The sequence below is a fragment of the Rhododendron vialii genome, chromosome 5a (genome assembly GCF_030253575.1).
Source record: "Rhododendron vialii isolate Sample 1 chromosome 5a, ASM3025357v1".
Classification (NCBI taxonomy): domain Eukaryota; kingdom Viridiplantae; phylum Streptophyta; class Magnoliopsida; order Ericales; family Ericaceae; genus Rhododendron; species Rhododendron vialii.
In genome coordinates, this window is record NC_080561.1 from 12,561,147 (window position 1) to 12,588,541 (window position 27,395).

The following is a 27,395-nucleotide window of genomic DNA, read 5'->3' on the forward strand; positions in this document are numbered from 1 at the left end:
TTCTCCAGCATACCTTTCAGGTTGTGGAGATCTTTTCCGGCTACTTCTCTGACATCTTCTCTGCTGCCGTCCCCACCTACTTCTCCGGCGTCTTCTCCTCGTTTGGGTATAATTAGTTCAAACCTTCGAATCTGCTCGTTGTTTCGTGTTTCGCTCTGTTTCTTGGCGTCTTCTCTCTGTCTCCACTGTTAGCTCCTGTGAGAGAGACTTATGGCATTTTTAAAGTGCTTCACTTTCTTTTTAAAGGGTACCATGTTCACTGCTCCCCACGTGCACAAAATAGAGAAGAAAACAAAAATAAGGGGTGGTTGGAAGCAAAAGTGGGAGTAATGACAGTAGCTTTAATTTTTGGCTTTTCTTCTTCTTGCTTTGTAAAGCTAAAAACTTTCTCCTCAACATTTAATACAATTACTTTAATTGAAATGTCAAAAAAATATCAAAAATGCTAAGTGCACAATTATCCGAACACAATCCTTCACATACACGTGTGTTCCACACATATTTAAACCCCTCACATACTCGTGAGTCTCGCTTGTTAAATGTATGTGGAACCCACGTGTATGTGAGGGGTTGTGTTTGGTGTCATATTCGGATGGTTGTGCACTTAGTATCTTTAAAAATATATTGTAGTTTGACATTGAATTGTATAGGTGTGGTTGGTTCATGCGTGTTTTTTTTTAATCTCTTTTCCATGCCTTGTTTTTTGTGGTCCTAGTTATGTTTTTGGTGATGTGGTCCCGAAAACACTATTGTTAAAATTGGTACTAGTATTATGGAGTTTTCTAATAGTAATGGTTATGACCCATACATTGAAGTAAATGGGGTTGAATTAACTAATATACCTAAATGTTGGTCTTAGTTCTGTTTTTAGTTGTCCTAATAACAAGACACCAAACTAATCGATTTGCCTCTTTTGTATGCCAAGTTTAAAAATAATTATGTCTAATGCACTATATTATTTGCTTGATAGTAGAAGCATGGAATTTCAAGACCCATCACCGGAAATCAACAAAGATATCAAAGCTATTTCAATAATGGATTGTGAGGACTTGGTCTCGGAGGAAGATCAGAATTTGGAGGAGGTACCAGAACCTAAGGTTGGTATGTTTTTTGATTCAGAAGATGATGCACGTGACTATTATGGTAGATATGCGAAAGTGCAAGGTTTTGTTGTGGTCACAAGAACTTCCAACAAGCGTAGGAATGGACAAAAGACGAATATAACCTACTCTTGTCATAGGGGTGGAAAGTCAAGGGACAAGGGACTGAACCCACTCAAAGCCATCCAACATCCAAAACAGATTGTAAAGCATCAATGAACTTGTCCTTGAAAATCGATGGAAAGTGGCTTTTGAATTCAATAGAACTGAAACATAACCATGAAATGTGCCCGAAGAAAGCTCGATATCTACAAGCCAATCGGGTTGTCCCACTACATGCAAAAAGGACAATAGCGTTGAATCGCTCGGCTGGAATAAAAATGAATCAGACAATTGCCTCATGTACGATTGAGGTAGGGGGGCCTAGCAACCTGCCATGGTTACCCAAGGATGCAAGGAATTACGTCGATAAAGTGAGACGCTCAGAACTTAAGGAAGGGGATGCAGAATCAATGCACAAGTATTTTATTAAGATGAAAACTGATAATGAAGCATTTTTTTATGCAATTGATCTAGATGAAGAAAACCGGCTAAAGAATGTTTTTTGGGCCGATGGGAGAAGTAGAGAAGCATTCAAGGAATTTGGAGATGTGGTCACATTTGACACCACTTATTTGGTTAATCAGTGGAATATGCCGTTTGCTCCTTTCGTGGGTGTAAATCATCATGGGCAATCGATCTTGTTAGGGTGCGGACTAATATTACGAGAGGACACAGATTCATTTGTATGGTTGTTCAAGACATGGGTTGCTTGTATGTCTGGGTGTTCTCCTAATGCCATCATAAAGGACCAATGTCGTGCCATGCAAAACGCAATAAGTATAGTTTTCCCAAACGCACGGCATCGTTGGTGTTTGTGGCATTTATTGAAAAAGGTTCCTGAAAAGTTGAAAGGTTACGATGACTATGAACCGATTAAATGGGATGTCCTTAGTGCTGCGTATGATTCATTGACAAAAGAGGAATTTGAGAAAAATTGGGGCAATCTCATCAATAAATATCACTTAGAGGCCAACGAGTGGCTAAGTGGCTTGTACGATGAGAGACACCGATGGGCTCCCGCATTTGTGAAAGATGTTTTTTGGGTGGGGATGTCAACAACCCAACGGAGTGAAAGCATGAATGCCTACTTTCATGGCTACGTACATTCTAATACCACAATAAAGGAATTTGTGGAGCAATATGAGAACGCCTTGCGTAAGAAGGTGGAAAAAGAAGACGAGGAAGATGCCCGTTGTTTCAACAAACAAATGAAGAATGTGTCCCCTTATGGTTTTGAAGATCAATTTCAAGATGCATACACACTCGCAAAATATAAGGATTTTCAAGCTCAAGTAGCCGGTAAGATTGCATGCAATTTCACTTCTATGAAGGTGGTAGATGATGGCATTTCAAAATTTGAGATTGAAGAAGATATAAAAGTTGGTGAGAAGGGAATATTGAAAACCGTTACTTTTCATGTTTGTTATAATGAGGAGTCAAAAGAAAGTAATTGTACTTGTCGGTTGTTTGAATCTAAGGGGATTGTGTGCAAGCATATTGTCATGGTTTGGTCAAGAAAGAAGTTGAATGAAGTTCCAGAGAAGTACATTCTAAAAAGGTGGAGCAAAAATATGAGGAGGAGTCACACAATGGTGAAGGTTAGTTATGCAAATTGGGAAAGCAAGCCCGAATGGCGTCGCTATGATTATATGTTGGTTGCTTTCCGTAAAGCCGATGAAAAGGCCATGGATTCCGAGGCGAAGAGTAAGAGGGTGGTGGCCAAGTTGCAAGAAGCTGAGGTGGAGAATGAAGTTTGTGAGGAGGAGTGCCTAGGCGATAGGCCTATGTCAATCGACATAGTAGATGAAATCATAAGTTCCGAAGAGAAAAAAATACCCGTGGGTGATCCGATTAAACGTCGTCGGAAAGGGCGGCCACCGGTAAATAGGAAACAACCAAGAATTGAAAAAATTATTCGAAAGATAAAGCAATCAAGCAAGAATGGCAAAGCTAGTCGAGGCAATGCGAAGAGCATGACGGTATATCTTTCAACTTGCAATTATTAAAAATATTTAGAAAAGTGTATCAATGAGCTTTATAATTACACTAATGTTTTATTTTTACCGGTGTAGTATAATCCGAATGTTCACACTATGGAACTCAACGAGGTTATCATGCAAGGGAGCATAAATTGTAGTGTAAGTATCCCTATGTTTTTTTTTATCTTGTCATTCTAAAATTTCACATGTTATGTACTTGACAATTGATTTTTAATTTCAGACATCCCAATTGGTTGGACCGCACGGTGGAATGTGGAGCTATGACCTTGACGAGGCTTCAACTGATTTATAATGGAAGACTTGTTCTTTTTTGTACTTTTGGTAGATGGCAATACATATATTCTCTTAGCTATGTAGAAAGGGCACCCTTATGGCAGCATTAATTGTGAGTTTCATGGTTTAGTTCCACCTGAAACAAAAAAAATTATTTTGAGGGTAGTGACTTGTGAGATCAATTAGTCTCTCTCAACCGTCTAAGTAACTTTGATGATCAATTGAAATGTGGCTTTTGTGCTTTTGTGTTGTATCGGTAGCCTAATTGCCATTTACTCTCTCAGTTTGTTCACTGTGATGCTCAATGAAAATGTGAATTTGGCTTTTGTTTTGTATGAGTAGCCTATTAGTTACAATTTACTCTCTTTGTTTATCCACAGCTGGCATGTGTCTTGTATCACACACATAGATAGCATTCAACTCCAAACAAGATTCTGCAAAAATGACACTTATATTGCTTCCCAATCAAACAATGCTTCCCCAATTATCATGTAAGAGACTGTAAATGCAAGTTTATAGCCCCAAAATTGAAAGTAACACAAGAATTCCAACAACATATATACCAGAACCAGTTTCATGACAGTTCATTCCATTAATTCGTAAATCATTACAAAGCACTTGTGTGAACTTTAATCCAGTGCAGCCTGCCTGCTTCAGTTTTACTATTGACTCTAGTATATACTGTACATTCTACAAAGTAACAATTCAGGTTCCACTTCGTTAGTTCATGGTTTCGCTAACTTCCGAAAGATATGTCAAAGGCATTGTTTTAGCTGCGCAAGTAGCAGCTCTCCTTTCTCTTAGGCTTCAATTCACGTAGACATGTTTTTTTCCTGCAAACATGAAATCAACTACCATAATTAGACGCAATCCCTTGCACAACTTGCAAATGAGAAAGGCCAAATTTACAGAGCCTAATATTGGTAATATGAACTAAAAAAGAAGGCAGGCCTTCATCTTCCTTGTCTCTTCTTTCTACTCCAGTAAAACGGAACAAAAAGAAAAAAAAAAAAAAAGTTCTGCAGTTCTCTGTTTACAAGTATAACTTGCTTCCAAAATGACAAAAATATCATAATTTCCCATCCAAATTAAAATACAAAAAGATACTAATTACATTTACAACTACAAAAAGATAGAGTACATACTTTGCTTTGGATTCTTTCTCAAATCAAAGACCAGCACATCCCATTGTAAAAAGCCCCAATTTGCGAAGAACAAACACAAATTTGTGAAATGCCCCATTTTTTTAGAACCCTAATTTACAAAAAGCTCCAATTTCTAAAGAAGAAACCCTAATTTTAGACCCAAACAAAAGTTAAGATCTTACACAAGAGCGAAAAACGCACCACAAAAGTTAAGATCTTACACAAGAGAGAAAAACGCACCACAACTGATTTGGCGTGCCGTCCATGGTGGGGGTTTTGGGTGGCCGTCAGGTTCGCCGTGGTTGCACAAATCCGTGGTGGAGGTGCTCGGCCCGCTCACAACCTTCGTATGAAAAATAGAGACAGAGAAGCCTTGTGAGAGATGGAAGTAGGGGACGGAGAAAGGGTGGTGGTGGTTATCGGCATCAGTGGTAGGAGTGGTCGTGCGATTCAGATGTGATGGAGTGGGGGTCGTCGGTGGAGAGAGAGAGAGAGAGAGAGAGAGAGAGAGAGAGAGAACACTTGCGTTGGATGGCGGTCGGTTGCATCTCGGATGGTTTGCAGTTGTTGGTGGCGGTGATTTCTGGTGCTGGTGCGGGGAGATGGAGCAGACATGGATTTGGAAGATTTTGGGACTCAAAAATTATACAGTATTCTGAAAATTTTGAATCTTTCAAAATGAGAGAGAGAGAGGGGGGTGGGGTGGGGCCCTTTTTTTTGCCACGTTGGCTGCTGTTCCTAATCTGTTCCTGATGTATGTGCAGGTAGCATTATTGATTAATAAAACCATCTTTTATTTATTTATTTTTGAAACGGCAAAAATATTATTTTGATAAAGAACTCGATAATTAGTACATCAAGAAGAAAAAATGGGAGAGAAAAAAATAAAACCATCTTTTAATGGCCCGGCCCATTCCGGCTGCAATCTTTTGAAGTAATTCAATAAAAAGTCATGTCCGACGTTAGGATTGGTCCCACAACCGCAAGTTTTACCAATAAGAATGTGTTCCGTTATTGTAGAATATATATGGCAAACCCTCATTATTGGGAAACCACTTGCTTGACTAATTAAAATAGTACTGCATGTATTTACATTTTTAAACTGTTTCGGAAAGGTAAATTGCTTTCCCCCTCCCCCTTGACACCACACCCCTCCCGGTCCAACACACTTTTTCCGCTTTTACCCTCCCTCAGCCCTTTTAATTACCTCCCTCCGTCATTTTAATTGGCTCTGGGCTCTGCTGCGCACAGTAGCCCCTAGACGGCAACATTTGGGTTAAAAAAAATTCTCACCATCAATTTGCAATTCTATGGAGCAGAAACGTAATTATGAGAGCCCTAGAGACAAAATTTGATTATGTTTCTTTAGAATAATATGATCAAAATAAAAAGATCTTCACACCCGTTCAAACGCATTAAAAATTGAATTACTTAATTTTTTAACCATATTTTTTAATATATAAACGGCTTAAAAAAATTAAGTGCTCAAATTTTCACTCCGTTTGAATCGATGCAAAGATCTTGTTATTCTGATTATATTGACAAGATCTTTGCACCGATTCAAACGGAGTGAAAATTTAAGCACTTAATTTTTTTAGACCGTTTATATATATTAAAAAATATGATTAAAAAAATTAATTGCTTCAATTTTTAATGCGTTTGAACGGGTGTGAAGATTTTTTTATTCTGATCATATTATTTTAATTTATTTCTTTATTTAATTACTCATATCTTTTTAAGGCCTTTCAACAAAACATCCTAAGACTTATTATTTAGTTCCAAGACTCTCTTAGGATGTCCATTGAAAGGCCTTGGAACCAATATTTCAGTATGTTGTCATCTTATCAGCAAAATAGTTTTTGTATCTGAAGTTGAGCAAACACAACTCAACTCACCATAGAAATAGGGAGAAGGATTTGTAGATTAAAATCAACAAAAGAAACCAAGACAATGAATTTTTATAGCCCACACAGCATCTTTTGAACTTGCTCTAAGTCGGAGAGTAAAAATTACCCAATAGTTTCTCTGAAAAATTGATTTAGGGTTCAAATTTCAGAGAGATATGAAGGGAGAGAACCGATTGATCAAACAATGAAAAATCTGGAACAGATTAACATTACTAACAATTAATTATATAAATACACACACACACACACATATATTTATATTATTTATATAAAATAAATATCTCACGGTCCAGTTTGGTTAATCCACGATTTCGTAATGAAAATTCGTGGACCAAACCGCGAGTCACTGTTTTCTAATTTTTCAATCCGTGTCCAAACCATTAATCCACGGACAAAATTCAAAAGGTACGGATCTGTTTAGTCCGGACTGATTTCACGATTAACCGAATTTTTTGAGCAGCCCTAGTGTCTAATCGTTCCATCCATTGACATGATAATTAGAGTTTGCTGACCGCTGAAGCCTGAAGCTGAACTAGGGGAGAATTTAGAACTAGAATTGAGGGCTCCAATCGCCCTTTAGGCTTCGTTCTTTTGGACTTAATTTAAACTTAACTTAAATTTAAAATTTTTGTCTTTACTTGAATTTTTTTTGCAATTGTTAATTTTGCTTCAAACTTTTGTGGGTTATTGATTCGTCTCAACAAGATGAATCAGAAAAGTAAATTATTTTTACTTTTACCCAAGTATTTTAAGAAATAATCACTTTTTAGCGCAAATTCTCTACCCATCAATTATAAGGAAGTATGTTGTTGGTTTAAAAAAAAAATTCTCCACCCATATCAATTACTACTTCCATTGGTCCTGATCATACTCTATCTTTAACATTTGTTTACAATCCATCTTTTTGTCTTTGGACTATACTTCCTCCGTCTCAATGTATTTTATCCCCCGTTCTATTTTAGGCTCCGTTTGTTTCGATATAAAATATTTTACAATGCACAATATTTTTCATATAAAACATTTTTTGGGAAAACAAACTTCAAACTTTTATTTTTCGGTATTTGGTTGGTATTTAAAAAAATGTTTCAGAAATCAAAAAAATAGTGTAGAAAGAGAGAGGGGAACTTAAACAGTGGAGAGATTTGAGAATATTGGAATTGAACGTAGGTCAGGACTAACGATCGAGAAAACTGAGTAGTGAGAATTTTAGTGGAATGCAACTGGTTCGTTTCGGAAAATAACTTGCGAAAGATTTAAGGGTAAGTCATTTTCATCCAATTAATGTAAAATGTTTTTCTCATTTTTTACATAATCAAACACCGGAAAATAGGTAGTAAAATATTTTACGCCCAAACAAACAGAGCCTTATTCAGATTAAATATTCCCTCCGTCCCAATTTGTTTGTTTAATCTCAAGTTTTCAACTTATCAAGGAAACCAAATATAATCCATTGATTGAAAATTTACATAATCTGGGTCATTGATTTTGAAATTGGACAGTTAATTTGAGACATGTGTAGTCAAAAAATAGACAAACAAATCGGGAAGGAGGGAGTACTATTTATATTTTCTAAATGATGTACTTTTTATATACAGTATGGATCTTATTTAACAATATTTAAATTAATTATAGTAAACAACATTATTCAAATCACATGGATTATTACGTACTCTCTCTGTCTCCCATTTTTTAGTCTTAGTTAACATTTTTTGATGTACCAAAAATATTGTCTCACTTCCAAACCAAAAAGGTTATAGTTATGAAAGTTCTATTTTACCCTTCTTAAGTCAATGGTACTTACAAAAAATTTAAAAAGCAATTGGACAAAAAGTTCATGCAACTATTGAAGGGTAGAATACAAAAATATGGTGATTATACATGCAATGATTATATTTTCTCATATAGTTGAAATTTCAAAAGCAATTAAAAAATGGAGACGGATGAAGTATGAATGAAAAGATATAGGTGAAATGGTTCCCCTATCTTTACTTCTCTTGTGGATTCACTCAGCCATCATGTCTTTCTTTTTCAATACATCTAATTTAGTGCATGAATCCTCAAAAAAGATTTGAAACAGAAGTGTCTGGAAAAGCCTTTCTGGTTAGTTGTAATTTGTAGTAAAAGATGTCAAATTCTAATATGTAATATTGTTCAATTTTGTTGAATAAAGACAAAAATTAGCCAATAAGTGAATTTTTTCATCTTTACTAAAAAAAAGATTTTGATCGTAATTTTTTATTATTTAGATTTCTCTCATCATGACGAAACAATAATTTTCATAAAAAATCGACGAAAAACTAACAAATGCAATTTTTTTTTGAATAATAACAAAAAAAATAAGCCACTTGACTTATAATACCAAACTAGGCCTAAATTGAACTAGGAATCTTCTGAAATCTCTTCTCCTTGAATGCAAAGAATTTACAACTCTTATACTTAAGTTGCACAAATTGAACTAGATTTTTTTATAACTCATGACGTCCAAGCCAATATTAGCAGATCTTCCACAAACGGAAAAAGTAAACTAGATTCTTAAAGATATACTGTAATTAATACATAAACTTATGCATGGTACTTTTTTCCTAAATAAAAGTGGTGGCTTCAATTAGATTAGAATTTTGCTAACCACATTCCTTTAGATGGTGGATAATGTACATATAAAATGTCTTGAAATTTGGATTGGTGGACGAATCAGAGAAGAGACCGGACGGATGGATCATCGGTTCAACCACAGTTGAATCGTTATCTAATGGTGACGTTATAATTATGTCATAAATATAGTATTTTTTATTATGAAAAAAAGAAATATAAGTTATAAAATTACAAAAAAAATTCTAAAAATTCCCTAAAATTTATACAATTATGACAGCTAATTTTTCACACGTGTGAGTCTTCTTTTCATTGTTCTCGTCAAAAACAATACGTCTTCTTTTCACCGTGGGGCATGCGTAAGTCTACTCCCCCTTTCCCTTTACTTTCCAATCGATTCTCTCTCTCTTGTCTGAACCCGTCAATTTTTAGGGTTCGGCGCACCTCCAGTATTGTACAGTCCAGTATCCTCCGGTGTATGGCTGGGATTAATTCAGCCCATCCACATTGATATCTTCGGCTATATTTTTTTCACGTGGATCAGCTTTTTTGCCACCCCAAAATCCCTCTGTTTTGACCCCTATGTGGTGACCCTTTTGCTCCTACCAGTACTCTAATCCCAGCAAAACACACTTTCAATCCCACGTAAATGGTACCTGCACACACACACTTTTATTCCCTCCAAAAAGCTACACTACCTTTCCGTCTTTCAATTGAGAATATTCTTTTACGGAGAATACCATGAAAATGGGTTTACGGAACCCAATCGCGTGTGTTCAAAGTATTTTTGAACGGTCCGGATTAAACCAATTTTGACCGGTCAAGATTAAAAAGTAATATCAACCATTGATTGCGAAAATAGATGATTGTGATTACACGAATCTGCAAAGAACTTGTTCACGGCTCCGCCGTGAATAAGTTTCTCTCCTTCCAATTAAATTGTTTTGGAGAAAAACAGAGCAAAACACAACTAAAAGAACAACAAAAACTCAATACTAGCCGTGATCCCATTCTTAATGAAATGTTCTTATGGTCTTTTACACAAATTTTTTTTTTTTGACAATAAAGAAGAACTTCGTAGATAATAAAGAGTCATTACATCTCAATGTTGACAAAGTTACGAAACAAATAAATACACAATCTTGAATACACACCAATTACTCCAATTGTATCCTCAATTACTCCAATCGGAAACCCTCTTTAAAACACACAAATCTTCTGCCCCGTATTTGACCAGTTACTTTGTCCTTGTTCAAATATTCCTTTGGAACACTAAACCCAATTTCTTTGGCATAGCTATTATAACATTCATATGTGGAATCTGCTGATTCAAATTCAACATCAATACTCGACATGTCATTCATTATGGCAGTGAATAAATCTGCAAGTATTATTCTTTGACAAGTTTAGGAGGATAATTGTTTGGGGTAAATTGAAAAGAGATGCACAGCTAAACCTCGTGTATGTAAAAAAGGTTAACAAAACATTATTTTTGACGACACCAGGAATTTTTTTTATACATACCTGAGATCCTTCTTGAATTTGTTGAAATACAATAGTGTCAAAAGGACTTCTTGCTTTGCTCTGGTTTTTCCATAACAATCTAATTGGAAGACGGAAAGGTAGTGTTGCTTTTTGGAGGAAATGAAAGTGTGCATGTGCAGGTACCATTTTGATGGGAATGAAAGTGTGTTTTGGCAGTACTGGCAGGAGCAAAGGGGTCATCACAGAGGGGTCAAAACAGAGGGATTTTGGGTGGTAAAAAAACTGATCTACGTGGCAAAAATATAGCCAAAGATATCAATGTGGATGGGCTGATTTAATCTCAGCCATACACTGGAGGATACTGGACTATACAATACTGGGGGTGAGCCGAACCCGATTTTCAAAACACTGCATAGGCTCCGTTTGTTTCGATCTAAAACGTTTTACAATGTGCAATATTTTTTATGTAAAATATTTTTTCTGAAAATAAATTTCAAAATTTTATTTTTCGGTATTTGGTTGGCACTTGAAAATATTTTCTGAAATTAACAAAATAGTGTAAAAAGGGAGATGGAGAGTTTAAACGGTAGAAAGATATGAGATTATTGGAATTGAATGTGGATCAGGAGGAAACTAAGCAGTGAGAATTGCAGTAGAAGACAGCGGGTTCATTTCGGAAAATAACTTACGGAAGATTTAAGGGTAAGTCATTTTAATTCAATTGATGGAAAATATTTTACATGTCCTCATTTTTTACACAACCAAATACCGAAAAATAGGTAAAATATTTTATCGAAAAATATTTTACGTCTAAACAAACGGAGCCTATGTCAAACAAGTTAAGAGTCTCAAAGCACATCTTAAGGATATCAATGCATTGTTACGAATATCAAAGCACTTTTTATCAAATATCGATACATTGTTTACCCATTATTCACCACCCTAGTTATTGTGGTGAACATTTTTTTAATTTTGTTAAAAATATATTCTCATTTTCTGGCGGCCAGCCATTAACCATTTCCACCCGCCACCCCCACCTCAAACCACCCCTTTCGTACACCGGCCACCACCTCTGGCGGCCCTCCATTGACTATCCCACCTTTAACATCTAGGGCCTGATTGGATGCCATATGTGTTTTGAGTGTACTCCCTCCATCCCACTTTGTTCCGCCTGTTTCCTTTTTGGAACATCCTAAAAAATTGTTTATATCTCACAATCTATAATGTTTTTTATGATTTCGAAAACTTTGTTTAATAAAATAAATTGAGATCTATCAAACAAGATCCATATTGAATATATAAAATATTATAGATTGTGAGATATAGACAATTTTTTAGGACGTCCAAAAAAGGAAATAGGCGGAACAAAGTGGGACGGAGGGAGTATTATTTATGAAGATGATAAGATAGTAAAGGGTATTAGTCAAGAATGGATGACCTTTAACATCTAGGGCCCGATTGGATGCCATATGTGTTTTGAGTGTATTATTTATGAAAAGGATAAGATAGTAAAGGGTATTAGTTAAGAAGGAATGATCCACATTGATGTGACATTTATAGAGGATGTATTAAAAAGTAAATGGTTTGGATAATGTATTAGAAAAGGAGGATAAAATAATACTTGGTTTGTATAGAGGATAAAATGGGGGGATAAGAAAGGGTGTACAATGTAAAAAGCTGTCAAATGACTTTTTTGCCCTTGTGCAGTCTAAACTTTAGTATGCATTACATTAATTATATAATTGCAAAATCTAATATATTTAATTACTTTTCAACAATTTAAGCTATAATAATTTATTTTACTAAAAAATTAAATAATTTAAAAACTTATAGAATATAAATACCAATTTTTTATATTAATCACTTGTTTGTATTTTGTATTTGAGCTAAAAAAAAGTGTGTTTGTAATTGGACTTGTGTTTTATGTCATGTTGGGCCTTTTAATTTTGTACACTAACAAGAGTACAAAGGAGACAAATGAGGATTTGGGACGATGAGAACCACTGGATCAAAACTGTATTTTTCTAGAAAAATCAAAGGGGTTCAAAGGAAAGTGTTTTGTTTACTCATACAAAACAGGGAACCCACAAAACAGAGACACACACACACACTCTCTCTCCCCCCTCCCCACTAACCCAGCCACCGACCTTCTCCACGGGCGTGATCAGATTGTCTTGCCAAGCAAATCAAAGGGGTTGCAAAATCAAAGATGCCGATAGTCGGATTATGAAGACGGTGGATGGTCAGATCAAAAGCTTTCTCTGTGTCATGGCCTGGTTCAATCCCTCCCTCTCTTCGATCGTCTCTCTCTCTCTCGCTCCCCTTCACTCACTGAGTTTGGGGTTTTTGAAATTTAGGGTTTGAATTCGAAATTGGGGATTTCAATGGTGGTGGCGGTTTTGTGGTGGCTCTGATGATGGTTGTCGGGTGAGCAGTGGTTGTGGTGACCAGTTGGGGGATGAAGAGGGGGATGAGGGAGGGTAGAAAGGTAAAAAAATAAGGTGTTTTAGGCCGGATAAGTTATTGCAAGCTCGAGAGGTAGCCATAATTTATCACCCCGAATCCTGCTTGGCCTGGATAAACGAAGAAGGGGGATTAGCTTATACAGAGGTTTTGATGGATTCCAAACGGTGCTAAAATAGTCACGTCAGTTGTTCATCTGGGTGTATCGGCTTATACACCCTTCAAATACACCAATCGAGCCCCTATTTCAGTCACTTCCCACCCTTGTTCGACCCATTCGCCCTCTCCTTAGTTGTCAACAAAATAAATTTTACGCAAACGTATTTTTCACTCCGGATTTTATGAACAATTAAAGCTTAATTAATGTTTAAGAGCATCCACGTCACACTAGCTTCTTTCCACCCAAAGCAATAATAACGAAGCTAATGGAGCCTCACATCAACCTCGGTTTTGGTGGGGACACTTGCCAAAATTTTGATTTAGCAACAGTCCCTCTTTTATCATATGCGAGGCACTTTTCATTCGTTAAGGAATATTTTATTAGTTTCTAAACTAGGACTTTGTCTCTCCCACACCTTTTTTCTGAATTGAACCCGTAGGATGCCCTGCGAATTATAAAACAACTCTTACCGATTTCGAATTAAACTTATTTTTTTAGGAACTCTTAAAAAATATTTTAAGAATGACTTAAAGTTTGAATCATCTTTGTAGGATTCGTAATGGGCCCTACAAAAATCATCAATTTCTTGACCATTTGTTGTACCTCAAACATGACTCTTGGCAGAAAATATTTAATTGAGAAGAGGGTGAGAGTAAATAATATTTTTAATGGGATAGCTTTTAATATAGAGAATTTGATGCAATAGACATTTTAAAAGTAGGTAGCTAAAGTAATAAAGTAAGTTTAATGTGTAATTTGTTCCAAAATCTAAAGAGCTTGGTGCGGATGTTCTAAGTAGGCTTAGCTCAAGTGACCTATACTCAAAGGGTGTTTCTACTAACAAAAAAACACTAAAAACTTAACGCATTTTACCATCTCATTTTCACTAACAAAAAGTTTCAGCATTTTACCGTTTTGTTTTCATTAACAAAAAAACATCCCCTTAATTGAATACTATGACTCCCTTTGTCTCATTTTGTTTGGACTTTCTCAATATTTGTGTCAATTTTCAATCGCTTGTATCTTTCAATATGAATCTCTAAGAATATACAATATGGATCTTATTTGATAGTTCTCGATTAGATTTATAACATATATATTTTTAAAATTATGAAAAAATCATAAATTGGGAGATATAAGAGTTTAAAGAACGACATGAGAAAAGATCAAAGATTTTGGGACGGATGAAGTAATATTTAGAATGGAAAAAATCGCCAACTTTACCAAGAGTCGGCAATAGGTATGTACAAAAATAAATACCCTCTTCTCCATCCATCTGAACATAATCATTGTAGTTGTCATTTTCTTTATTTTATATTTTTTATCCTTCAATACATCGTGACTACATATGCTCTTTTCGTCCATCTTTGTTGGTTTATTTTGAAAATTTGTGTCATTTTAAAATTATTTTATCTTTTAATTTATAATATTTTTTTTATAATTTTGAAAACATAGAATAATAAAATTAATTGAGATCTATCAAATAAGATCCATATTGCATATTTTTTGGAGTTCATATTGAAAAATATAAACAATTGAAAATGACATAGACTCCCAAAAGGAACTAATAAATACGGACGGAGGCAGTACTTGTTTCCAAAAAGCAAGGGCAGAAGAGTAAACTCATCACTCTTTCCCCGTTACTTTTCAAATGAGACAATCTTTTTAGTATAGTAAAAAATGCTAACTAAGACAAAAAAAAATTGGGGATGCTGGGAGCATTTGAAAAGGAATTGGATCCTATCTGGTCCAATTTGAAGACACTCCACTCAAATTTGAATCACTAGTTGCAATAATGAACGGTTCATATTTTGACTTTCTTTTCTACACACTATCCTCTTTAAATTGCTATCGCTAAAGGATAAACCACTGCCTAATACAGTTAGTTGCCTATCACTCCCCTCGTTTCAGGAGGCGGAAGTTTAAGCTCTTCCGTGGACAATTTGGGATCAAGGCTATGAAAAATTCCTGCATTCCCTTGTGCTAACCTAACACACCTTACTAACACCCACTAACTATACCGTGTGGAAAAAAAAAAATACATTGCTATCACCTCCCTATCACTTACACCCACTAACTATACCGTGTGGAAAAAAAAAATACATTGCTATCACCTCCCTATCACTTTGATTTTGTCCACACCGTCAACCATAAACTTGCAAATTGCAATGTATAAGTAAACAAAATCCAATCATCCCTCCCACTGTCGTTTCCTACCCATACCAAAAAATAAACCCAATCCCCCCTCTCCTGTCCTCTTACCCTCTCTCTCATCACCCCATCATGGGAACTGTAGAGATAGAACACCCATACCCACCCACCACCATAACCACCGCCACTGCCGCCGCCGCCAACGATGGCAGTAAGAAAACAGATGATGATGACGATGTCTCTCCAATCGAACAAGTCCGGCTGACCGTGGCCAACACCGACGACCCGACCCTGCCCGTATGGACATTCCGGATGTGGCTCCTGGGCGTGCTCTCCTGCTGCCTCCTCTCTTTCCTCAACCAATTCTTCTCGTACCGGACCGAACCGCTCATCATAACCCAGATCACGGTCCAGATCGCCGCCCTCCCCATCGGCCGGCTCCTGCACGCGGTGCTGCCGGAAACCAAGTTCCGGATCCCCGGGTGCGGGGACCGGTTGTTTTCGCTCAACCCGGGCCCGTTCAACATGAAGGAGCACGTACTCATCACGATATTCGCCAACGCCGGATTCGCTTTCGGGAATGGGCCGGCTTACGCTGTTGGAATTGTGGACATTATAAAAGCGCTTTATCAGCGGAAAATCTCGTTCATGGCGGGCTGGATCCTCGTTATTACTACTCAGGTAAATCACCTGTAAATTCTTTTTTTATTTGAATTTTGAAGCTGTGTTCTCGTAACAGTGAGTTTGGATTTAAAAATTGACTTATTTTTTTTGTTTTTATTAAAATTTTTTTTGTATTTATTTATTTTGTGTCAAATTTTTGTAACTTATTGATTTGTCTCGACGAGAAAAATCGAAAAAGTAAAAAAATTTAATCGAAACTTATAATTTTTTGAATAAAAACAAAAATAAGTCAATAAGATATATATATATATATATATTTTACTTATCTTTGTCTTTTTTAAAAAAATTATGAGCTTCAATTAAATTTTTTTACTTTTTCGATTCTTCACAATGAGATGAATCAATAAATTACAAAAATTTGATACAAAATTAGTGAATGCGAATTTTTTTTGAAGAAAGATAAAAAAGTTACTGTTCCACTTTTTAATCCAAATCATCCATAAACTTAACTTAAATTGAAAGTTGTTTTTTTTTGAATTTTTTTCGTATTTGTTAATTTTGTGCTAAATTTTTATAAGTCATTGATTTATCTCGATTAGAAGAATCGGAAAAGTAAATTCTTTTTTTATACTTTTACCAAGTATTTTAAGGAATAATCAATTTTTAGTAAAAAAATATCATTTTTTTGGGGCTAAAAAATGGTTATTTTTCAAAATACTTAGTTAAAAGTAATTTTTTTTAATATTTTTTTCATTTTCCTAGTTGAGACGAATTAATAACTAAAAAAATTTAACGCAAAATTAATAAATATAAAAAAAATTTAAATAAAGACGACTCGAATATCTAAGTCAAGTTGAAGACAACGCATCCTGAGTTGGACTTTTAGGTGAAGTTTGAAAATGGGTTTTAGAGATTTTTGTTTTGTTTTTTTGGTTTCTGTACTGTTGTGGTGCGTTTTTTTTTACTTTTGGGTAAAGTTTCTGGAATTTTATAATCAGTTTGGTGGTCCCTCACGTCAGTACCAAACCATTTTGTCCATTTTTTTGGATTCATTTATACAGTAGTATTTTTTGATCAATTTTTTTGACTGTTTTCTTACCAAAATAGAATTTTTTAATTTATTCTCTAAATTGGATGGAATTTTTTTCCCGAAGAATGATGGAAAGTAAGGCCCCGTTTCGTTAACTCAAATAAATAGGAGTAGTACTTTTTTTTTTCTAAAATTAAAAGTGATAAAGAAGAAATTAAAAAATATAGTAAGAATCTAACGGAACGGGGCCTATTTTGATACGAAAAAATTGTCACCATTTTAAAAAATGAATAACTCATATGAGACCAAGAGAGTGCATTGTAGACTGTTTTGTGCTTTCAGAAAACAACGAGGAGTTTGAAATCAGTAATCCTTTCGTTTTTTTTATGTCAACAAAGATTCTGTTTTTCAAACATTGCGAGCTCAGGGTTCAAAAAAATTGTTCCTTTGTTGGATTAGAATCAGCTGTAATATAATACTCCCTCCGTTCACCAAAAAAAAAAAATGCTCATTTTTTATGGTCGTGTCGATTTTAATTTCTTATATTTTTAATATAAATTTCAAAAAATATGCAATATGAATTTTGTTTGATGGTTCTTGATTAGTTTTATTATACAAAATTTTCGAACTCATAAAAATATTATAAATTAAAAGATATGAGCAATAAAAAATGAAGGGAACATCGGAAATGGAATTCCTTTATGTGACGGGGAGTAAAAACTGTTCATCGCATTCTAAAACGTCTTCTTGGAGAATTTTTTTTTTCCCTAAATAAACTGAGTAAGGGGATTCTTGAAACAACAGCCGAACGGTGCTAATAAGTTTTTTTGTTTTTTCTTTTCAGTGTAGTTTTTTAGAATGAAAAATGCTAATAAAATGGGTGACAGGAAGATGGCAGAAATACACAATTTTCTATGTGTTAAAATATTTTGAAAAGTGATAAAAGTGCATCGAAAATTATATTTTTTATTTGTATTCTTCTTATTTTATTGACACCATGGACTGTCAATAATATAATCGTTTTAGAATTACGAAAACAAAACAGAGTATTACTATTACTAGTATAATTAATTGGTGGGTAAGTGTAATTTGCAGGTGTTAGGTTATGGGTGGGCAGGGCTATTGAGGAAGTATGTCGTGGAGCCCGCCCACATGTGGTGGCCCAGCAATCTTGTTCAGGTCTCTCTTTTCCGGTAAGCCACCACTCCATCACTCCCTCTCAAAATGAATCGTCAATTTTACTTACTATATATACTCGGCTACTCGCTCATAAGCGAGCCCTACAATTGGTACCGACCGAGGGATGTACACACGGTGTACATCGCCGACACAAATGATATGATCTGTTGAAAAATTTTAAAATATTTTTTCGACTGGTCGTATGAAAAATCAACTCAATCAATTTGAGAAAAAGTGATAATTGAGGGAATTTCCGTTCACCTCTACAATATATATATATATACGGTTCAAGTGACACTCCAAAAAAACACTCCAAATTTCAATCTCATAGTTTCCGATCAAAATTTTATGATCCGAACCGTTCAATGTGTGCAGAATGTGATTTTAATGGTGCTTGTGAAATTAACAAAAAAAATGACCGGGAAAGGCTTGATTTGAGCAGTTTTTATTTGAACCGTTCAGTAAATAACTGTTCAAAACTGTTCGGATCAAGCCATTTCCGATCATTTTTTTTGCTGATTTCTCGCGGATACCCTTAAAATTACGTTTTGATCACATTGAGCGGCTCGGATTATCAAAATTTGATCGGAAACTATGAGGTATTTTTTTAGGTGTTCCCGGAACCGCATATATATATATATATATATGAGAACCACTTCCTGTAAGAACCACCTTAATTTAATAAAATGTGGACCTCCCTTTTTCGATAGAATTTCGATGATCCAAACCGCTCAATGTGTTCAGAATGTAATTTTAAGTGCACGTGCGAGAAATCAGCAAAAAAAATGACCGGTAAGGGCTTCATCCGAGCAGTTTTTGTTTGTTTTTTATTGAACGGTTCAAACAAAAACTGCTCGGATGAAGCCCTTCCCGGTCATTTTTTTTGCCGATTTCTATCGGGTATCCTTAAAATCATGTTCTAAATACATTGAGCGGCTCGGATCATCGTAATTCGAACGGGAATTGTGAAAAATAGAAAGGTCCTTATTTTAGTTAAAATAAGGACATCATCATTTGAAAATGACTGTATGTGTATCATATATATATATATGAGAAAGTCAGGACTGCAAGTTATTCATTTTTATCCTTTGTCCTCCACTTGGACTTCGTGTTTTCCCTTTCACTAATAACTTTGCCTACCTTTCTCTTAAATATTGTTAATTACTCATTTCGTCCCATTTTGTTTGTCTATTTGCGTTATTTGTGGCATTTTTTAAACGTTTATATCTCCAATCTATAATGTTTTTCATAATTTTGAAAATCTTGTATTATAGACCTAATCAAGAATTATTAAACAAGATTCATATTACATATTTTTAGAAATTCATATCGAAAGATATTAGCGGATTGAAAACTGACACAAATACAAAAAAAAAAAAGAATATATAAAATGAGACGGATGGAGTATTACTTTAATCACGGCCTGTGGGAAACAACTTATGAGACATTGGAGGAGGATTATACACTTATTATTAACTTCAGGACTTAGAAATTATTAGTCATGATCGAAACACTCGGTTATCAAAAAATAAATAAAAAATACTTTCGCCTCTTTTCCCATATTGACTGGTTCACGGGAGTCCATAGCTCCACTTATCTAACTTGAAAATGTAAGCCAACAGAAAATTATAGAAATAAGTGCTAAAAACACACATACTTTATATCTTGTTATAGAGTGTCTCTTTCTCATGTCCATTTTTCCCCCCTTTTTTATTATGTCATTTGATTATAGAGATGAAAGACTCATTACACAAAACTATTTTAAAAGACACTATTCCTTTTTAAAATTGGGCGAAAATTCCTGCACTTTTTATATTGCATCATTAATTTGTCTCATTTCCTTTTGTATGTCATTATTTAATTGACACGATCAAAAATTCGTATCCTTAAGTCGTCGTCAAAATCAAATTATCATTAGTACTTTTCTTTCTTTTTTTTTTTAAGTTTTCAAAATCAAATATCGAGAGCACTACATACTTTTTATTTGGTATGTATTGATGACTTTTTTTTATTAGGTGTGTATCCACGGGGTTAATTTACAGCTCATAAAGTACTTGCATTTTTATTTCATTGTTTACGGCTAAGTTCCGCTAAAGATATATATATTTTTCTGTTTTGTCCTTATTCAATTTTTTTTTGCGTTTGTCAGTTTTGCACCTAACTTTTGTGGATTATTAATTCGTCTTGACCGAATCAGAAAAGTAAAAAATTATGACTTTTACCCAAATATTTTTGGGTTTTATCTTGGATATTTTCAAAAATATTTGGGTAAAAGTCATAATTTTTCACTTTTTTGATTTACCTTGACGAAAGAATTAATAATTCACAAAAGTTAGGCGCAAAACTGACATACGAAAAAAACATTTAAATAAGAACAAAACAAAAAGAAAACTCAAAAATCCCCAAAAAAACCCTTTACGGAACTTAGCTGGCAGTCTGAACCCCCATCTAATAAGTGATTGCATTCACACGTAAGTCAACTAGAATGAGTCAACCAATCTAGTCTATCCTACAATTTGGAGTAAAGAAAGAGATATTTTGAAATCGGCTTCATTGACAGCTACATATATTGATATGTCTATCCTCCTGTCCTACGTGTACAGCTACACATATATTGACTACTATATTGTAAATAAAACAGCTAATTTGAGATCTTACAAAGATAGTCTCAACAAATTTTACAATTAAGTTATTATCAAAAAGTCATTTCTTCTAATCAACGTTTTAGATGGACATTGCACCGGACTCTCTATTTTAATGTACTTTCATTATAATATTCTTTCATCTTTCATTATTTTTCCTTCCTCTTTTTCACTTTGATATTATAGTATAATTATTGGAAAGAAAACAAGAGGAAAAAATCGTCATACAAAACAGATCCGATTGAATTTTTTTTTTTAAAAGTTTTGCCAATCATTTATGTAATTGACATCATACCCACAAAAGGAAATGGAAATTCAGGTAAATCTCATTGCAAGCTGGAGCCTGGACACCTTGAGTTATCAACAAATTTTTTTTTTGGGAAATGTCAAAACAAGTATTGTAGATAGAATCTTTCATCGCTAGTAAGCTTTCTTTGCCTCAGCGATGATGGTGGAGGGAGATGAGAATTACGGCACGGGATCCTTTTTTCTTAAAATTTGCGTCTCTCGGCCTTACTACCAATACATGGCGCAAGTTCTGTCTATTTTCGAGTTTTCAGAACATAGGACAGTTAGGAGTGGATTAACAGAAATGAATTTTTTTGGGAAGTTGAGACTTGAGAGGCACAACTTGGATCAATTCATGGCAACTTCAATTTTCCTTACTTGCAATCAATGCTACCAGTAGGCAAAACTAAACATTTCTAGTTACCATGTCTCATCTTTAGGCAAGGATCCACGAGCCATGGCTTTGGGTACACTGCACATGACGAAAGTCATACTCAGCACCTTGTTCTACCAGCAAAAAAGATATATTCATCCCCTCGCGATCAACATGGCTTAATTTTGTGTTCATCACTCTCTTGACAAATATGAATGCTCCGTAAAACATTCATATTCATTCTTAAAACAACAAATTATAACATCATACTTAGCTATACAATAAAATCGGCACATTCTTGAACAACGTACAGTAACCAGACAAAACGATTGGTACATGATACCAGATATCTTGTTCGGTGAAGTTGTGGGTTCAAGTCCATTCACAAATTGGTATGCATTATGTTGTTGTACCTTGTTCAAGTCTGCCTTATTTCTGTTGCGAACAAGGTCATTTGAGAGAGGGCGATCTGTGAGTTTTTATACTTGATGGACCCGTTTCCAAACCCCTGAAATCTTCAGTTTGAGATAGTTGCTGACAATTTAACATAAACAACTATGGATGCCTGTTTTCCTTTTAACTAGGTTTTGTATGGTGTTTTAACTACAATCACAGCAGTCTTCAGAGTATTAGAACCATCGCACACGAACCTCTTCTATAGGTACTAGCGTAACTAGCCTTCCCTACACTCTCCGGGACACACAATTTATCACCTTTTCTACTTCATCATTGTTACTAAGGCCGAAGAAACTCCTTCATCTCAACATCCTCATATCAGACGTACTAAAATGGTATAATGTATTTTCTGGTCAGTAACAGCCAAATATTCCAAGTAAAACAGGCACCCCAAAAGAGCATTTTAACCATGGAAACAACAAGAACAGCTAAAATAATACTGTGTGCCTATTAGTACATTTGCTCTCTAGTATTCACAAACCTCAATGGGTAACCATTTAATATTTATTTTTCAGGGTTTTGCATGAAAGAGACGAGAAACGCATGTCAAGGACAAAGTTCTTCGTAGTAGCACTAATTTGCAGCTTTTCCTGGTATGCATTCCCTGGATATCTCTTCCCAACACTTACAAGCATCTCATGGGTCTGCTGGGCTTTCCCTAAGTCGGTCACAGCGCAACAGATAGGATCAGGCATGAAAGGCCTTGGAGTTGGTGCCATAACACTCGACTGGTCTGCTGTCTCATCCTTCTTGTTCAGCCCCCTCATTAGCCCTTTCTTTTCCATTGTCAATATCTTCATCGGCTACGTCTTGATCCTATACATCGCAATTCCAGTATCCTATTGGGGACTAGGCTTGTATGGTGCTCGAAAATTTCCTATCTTCTCATCACACTTGTTCACAGGCCAAGGTCAGCTGTATAATATATCAGCTATTGTGAATGAAAAGTTTGAGATAGATCTGGTTGAGTATGGGAAGCAAGGACCTATACATCTAAGCATGTTTTTCGCCCTAACTTATGGGTTTGGTTTCGCAACAATTGCAGCCACACTTTCGCATGTTTCCCTCTTCTATGGAAGGTAAATATTCCTCATTCAAACATGCCGTTAGGCCTAATATCAGTATCAAGATCAAAATGTGATAAATCATTATGGTTGCACACACTTTTTTTTGAGCTTCAGTTCAAATGAAATTTGCCTGATAGATTGTCTTGTACTTTCAAGTTTCCCCTTTTTTTTAGATAACACAGACAATTAAGCACAAAATCCAAACAGGTTTAATATTTGGAGGAGTGATGGAAACTTAGAAGGCTCACGTGGGTTAATTTAGAGTTCATACAATGCAATAGTGACGAATAAACACATTGAGTTTTCTTTTGATATTCACAAACAAGAACGTAGAATATGATGAGAACACGATGCACATCATCTTGCACACGCTACGCGAACTATTTTACTGTGCATTTTAATCGTGAAAAGACAAATACCAGCGTATAAATATTTTGGTAATTGTTTTGCCTTCAAAGTTCAAACCATTAAGTATTTTTCTGAAGTTTTTCATTTTGGATGGATTGTGTGGATATATTAACTCCCAATATTCCACCTGTTCTTAATGTTACTAAATGTAAGTAATGCTCATATGTAGAGGAATATGCATTACAACAGCAAGCCATATGAAAGATCACCTTGATAACTATTTGGAATACAGATAAAAAGTTACCCCGCTCTCTGGCAACTTAAACTTTCAGATAACAATCTAAAACTAACCATTTATATATGATCTGAAAGTTGGTAATACAATCTTATTCCACAGGGAGATCTACGAACGATACTGTGCTTCGTATAAGGGTAAGGACGACATCCACACAAAACTGATGAGAAAATACGAGGACATTCCTTCCTGGTGGTTTTACGTTTTGCTCGTAGTGACTATTGCTGTCTCTCTATTACTCTGCACCATCTTGAAATCTCAGGTTCAGCTCCCATGGTGGGGACTCCTATTTGCTTGCCTAATCGCCTTTGTATTCACCCTTCCAATCAGCATCATAACTGCTACGACAAATCAGGTACCTCAGCAGTCACTTTTAGCCTCTCATCATTTCTGTGCTTACGTTGCAGCATTAGAAGTAGATATTGGATCATTTGAAGCTCATACTTATAATGCCACATTCTGCTGCACAAGCTGAAAATGAACCATCTTATCTTAGTGCAACAGTTCAAGCCATTTGGTCAAGTGGTTGAGATACCATTCCAGGTTCATGGACTCCTACTTGTAGAAGCTGAAGAAAATAGGAAATCTTCAACTGTAAAATCGCGCAGTTTGTATTCATAATCGAGAAATGCATTTTATGCTTATTTAAATGAAAAGGGTTAACACAACTAGACACACAAATGGGTGGCGTTCAATGCTGATCAAAGTGGCTGCCCCAGACTCCAAATCCACAACCCCGAAGTCGATCCTTGACATTGATGTAATATCTGCTTATTACTGTCCATCTAATGCTCTAACCTTTTATATGCAGACACCAGGGCTGAACATTATCACAGAGTATGTCATGGGTCTTATATATCCAGGAAGACCAATAGCTAATGTATGCTTCAAAGTCTATGGTTACATGAGCATGTCTCAGGCCGTCTCTTTCCTCAGTGACTTCAAGCTGGGACATTACATGAAGATCCCTCCAAGATCGATGTTCTTAGTCCAGGTACACAATGTTTTGCCTACAAACATGACATCCACCATATACAAACTACGCGTGTGTATGTGAAAGAAATAGAAATCTAGGTATGCGTCACAATTGAGCATCTAGATTCTCCAACTATAGTGGGAACTGGGAACCAACTAGAAACAAGACAATCCTTGCTCTGCAATAAAAAGGAAGCATGAACAGTTCCATACTGTAATGGAACTCCAAGTGTACTTAGAGTTTTCTTCTTATAGGAAATACAATGGGCTGCTGCTATGAAGCACCGACACTCCTAGAGATCGTTGTATCTGTGTCTGACACTCTAAGGACACACAACAGACGGGACACACGACACAATGACACATATGGGACATGCCATTTGGCGTTTCCATTAATTAACACTTTTTTATGGTGAAACAATCTCGGGACACACATGGATGTACAACAGGGTGAGTTCTATAGATTATTTAAGCTTTCCGGAGTAAAATTTTTATTACTTCAAATGTATTTGACCAAAAGTGCAATTCAATAGGAGTCATAACCTAAATATATAGTGGTTACGATCTAGGTATGAATAACCAAAAACGCTATCTAAAAACAATCTACCGAGTCCCCTACCGTGTCTGTGTCCCTATATTTTGGAAATTGCTGTGTCTCGTACTCGTGTCCTTGCTACATAGGCCGGTAGAAATACTTCACACATTGGGCTTTTTTTTTTTTTTGAACGGACCACATTGGGCTTATGCAATACTTTCCCTTGATAGTGTGGAGGGAGCATTCACACTACAATAATAATAAAGATGTAAAACAAGTATGCCAATTTTGGTACCCATTAATGTGTGATTGGGCCTTGGAACGGGTAGATGGGGAACAAACCTAACCTTATATGCACAAAGTGGTTGTACTTTGGCCTGAACCCTTAAGGTTAGTAGGTTGAAATTTAAGCACTAAACCAGTGGCCCCCTATTAGCCTTCACACAACAATGTAACACACATTCTAGTGGGTAAACTTGACAATTGTTTTTTGGTGTTCTTGTTTTTCTTCAAATTAAACTTGGCAATTGTTCAATTATAGTGGGTGATACTTATTACTGATCAGGTTTCGCATGTGTACGTGACAGTTCATAGGAACCATTATTGCTGGTACTATAAACATGGCAGTGGCATGGTGGCTTCTCAACTCTATTGTAGACATATGCCAGGATGAACTCCTTCCAGAGAATAGTCCTTGGACATGCCCTGGCGACCGGGTCTTCTTCGACGCATCTGTTATATGGGGTCTGGTGGGGCCCAAACGGATTTTCGGAAGCCTTGGAATCTACAGTGCCATGAATTGGTTCTTTGTTTTTGGTGCAGCGGGACCAATTGTAGTTTGGCTCTTCCACAAGACATTTCCCAACCAATCTTGGATTCCTCTGGTTAATCTTCCGGTCCTCCTGGGAGCAACCGGTAATATGCCACCGGCAACTGCAGTAAACTACACCTCTTGGATCATTGTTGGAACGATTTTCAATTTCTTCATCTTTCGTTACCGAAAGAAGTGGTGGCAGAGGTACAACTACGTTCTTTCAGCAGCTCTGGATGCAGGAGTTGCTTTTATGGCGGTGCTACTCTACTTCTCTGTCGGCATTGAAAATGAATCAGTGAATTGGTGGGGCACACTCGGTGAACATTGTGACTTGGCTACTTGTCCAACAGCCAAGGGGATAGTTGTAGATGGTTGTCCTGTGTACTGAATAAGTAACTCGTGTACACTACACGTTGTCTCGATTCAAGAAAGTCACAATGTAAATTTAGCAAGTCACACGATGGCTAGGAAAAACATTGATCCCACAAGGTTGTATTTTACACAAGAAATTGCTTTGTTTTGTACCAAGTTTGCTTGTAAATGAAGAATCAAACCCCAAGAACTAGATAAATAAATCGGTGAGTAAAGGTGGAGACTCAGCAATTCGTCAACGTCATGATGCTAGATGCAGCCCAAATAACTCCCTAACAAAGGCAGGGGCATTCCATACGCGATATACGTCAGGGTCTACGATATAATTGTCTTAACATGAAACACAGGCTTGAGCATAAGAAAAACATGTACACCTTGTGCAAATATGGAAAATATTAGGTTTGTTCCGAAATTCTAAGCTCTACTTCTCCCATGGTCTTGCAATGATACCAGTGCCGGGTAATAGCTCAAGCAGGAGTGAATCCCTCACGCGTTTCTCATTTGTCACACACATAGTACCACTCTGTTGTGTCTGAGGCTACAAATGTTGAAGGCTTCAGTGACAAGCAAATAATAAGAGCTACATCAGATCATTGCTAAGCAATATGAAGCATAAGTGGATGTTTAGCCAAACCCTCACAGAGTGGCAAATCAATCACCGTTTCTGCCTTTCACCTTCTTCCTTTACGCGCTGACCAAATAGGAACATTTTTCATAAGCAAAAAAACTACACAAAGACTGAACAAGAAGTACGAAACTGGGCTTAAAATTTTGAACCCTGCAATGACCTACAAGTTTAAAATTTTCCACCGTAACAGTAAATCTCCGGACCCATCTCTTATTTCGTAGACTAAATCTAAAAAGGATTCATTTGTAAATAAAAACAAATTTTCAAGCAATTGATTTCCTAAAGACATCTTCTTTAGGAATGTCTTTAGGGGTGACTTAACACACGAAAGAAAAACTCATTTTTATACCCAAACTCCTTTTTAAGTGGCACCTCCATTTTTTCTTTTAAAACA

The 27,395-nt window shown here is 35.8% G+C and overlaps 2 protein-coding genes and 1 long non-coding RNA gene across 5 annotated transcripts; all 3 read left to right on the forward strand.

Annotated features, from left to right (window-relative positions):
* The first annotated feature begins 1,385 nt into the window (after positions 1-1,385).
* Positions 1,386-3,893, forward strand: LOC131328044 (protein FAR-RED IMPAIRED RESPONSE 1-like). Its single transcript, XM_058361173.1, has 3 exons — positions 1,386-3,181; positions 3,275-3,340; positions 3,423-3,893. Exons 1-3 carry the CDS (start codon positions 1,481-1,483, stop codon positions 3,492-3,494), a joined length of 1,839 nt encoding a protein of 612 aa, XP_058217156.1. The 5' UTR covers positions 1,386-1,480; the 3' UTR covers positions 3,495-3,893.
* Positions 3,894-4,963: 1,070 nt separating this feature from the next.
* On the forward strand, positions 4,964-5,246 carry LOC131328046 (uncharacterized). The gene is made up of 2 exons (XR_009200343.1): positions 4,964-5,093; positions 5,128-5,246. It is a non-coding gene; the product is annotated as an uncharacterized LOC131328046 (long non-coding RNA).
* A 10,117-nt stretch (positions 5,247-15,363) lies between these two features.
* On the forward strand, positions 15,364-26,576 carry LOC131328043 (oligopeptide transporter 4-like). Of its 3 annotated transcripts, XM_058361170.1 has the most exons (6): positions 15,364-16,056; positions 18,125-18,222; positions 22,483-23,046; positions 23,780-24,032; positions 24,489-24,671; positions 25,775-26,576. In XM_058361170.1, the coding sequence occupies exons 1-6, from the start codon at positions 15,508-15,510 to the stop codon at positions 26,387-26,389; spliced, it is 2,262 nt and encodes a 753-aa protein (XP_058217153.1). In that variant the 5' UTR covers positions 15,364-15,507; the 3' UTR covers positions 26,390-26,576. The 3 variants fall into 3 exon arrangements, with proteins under 3 accessions (XP_058217153.1, XP_058217154.1, XP_058217155.1); XM_058361171.1 differs by lacking the exon at positions 24,489-24,671 and having other exon boundaries at positions 15,413-16,056; XM_058361172.1 differs by lacking the exon at positions 22,483-23,046 and having other exon boundaries at positions 15,416-16,056.
* Positions 26,577-27,395: the final 819 nt, after the last annotated feature.

Excerpts from the sequence above, each read along its gene's own strand:
- LOC131328044 (XM_058361173.1), top strand. The coding sequence starts at position 1,481 with ATGAATCAGACAATTGCCTCATGTACGATTGAGGTAGGGGGGCCTAGC. Across the intron at positions 3,182-3,274 it reads GCAATGCGAAGAGCATGACG|TATAATCCGAATGTTCACAC; the intron begins GTATATCTTTCA and ends TTACCGGTGTAG. Across the intron at positions 3,341-3,422 it reads AAGGGAGCATAAATTGTAGT|ACATCCCAATTGGTTGGACC; the intron begins GTAAGTATCCCT and ends TTTTAATTTCAG.
- LOC131328043 (XM_058361170.1), top strand. The coding sequence starts at position 15,508 with ATGGGAACTGTAGAGATAGAACACCCATACCCACCCACCACCATAACC. Across the intron at positions 24,033-24,488 it reads TAACTGCTACGACAAATCAG|ACACCAGGGCTGAACATTAT; the intron begins GTACCTCAGCAG and ends TTTTATATGCAG. Across the intron at positions 24,672-25,774 it reads GATCGATGTTCTTAGTCCAG|TTCATAGGAACCATTATTGC; the intron begins GTACACAATGTT and ends TGTACGTGACAG.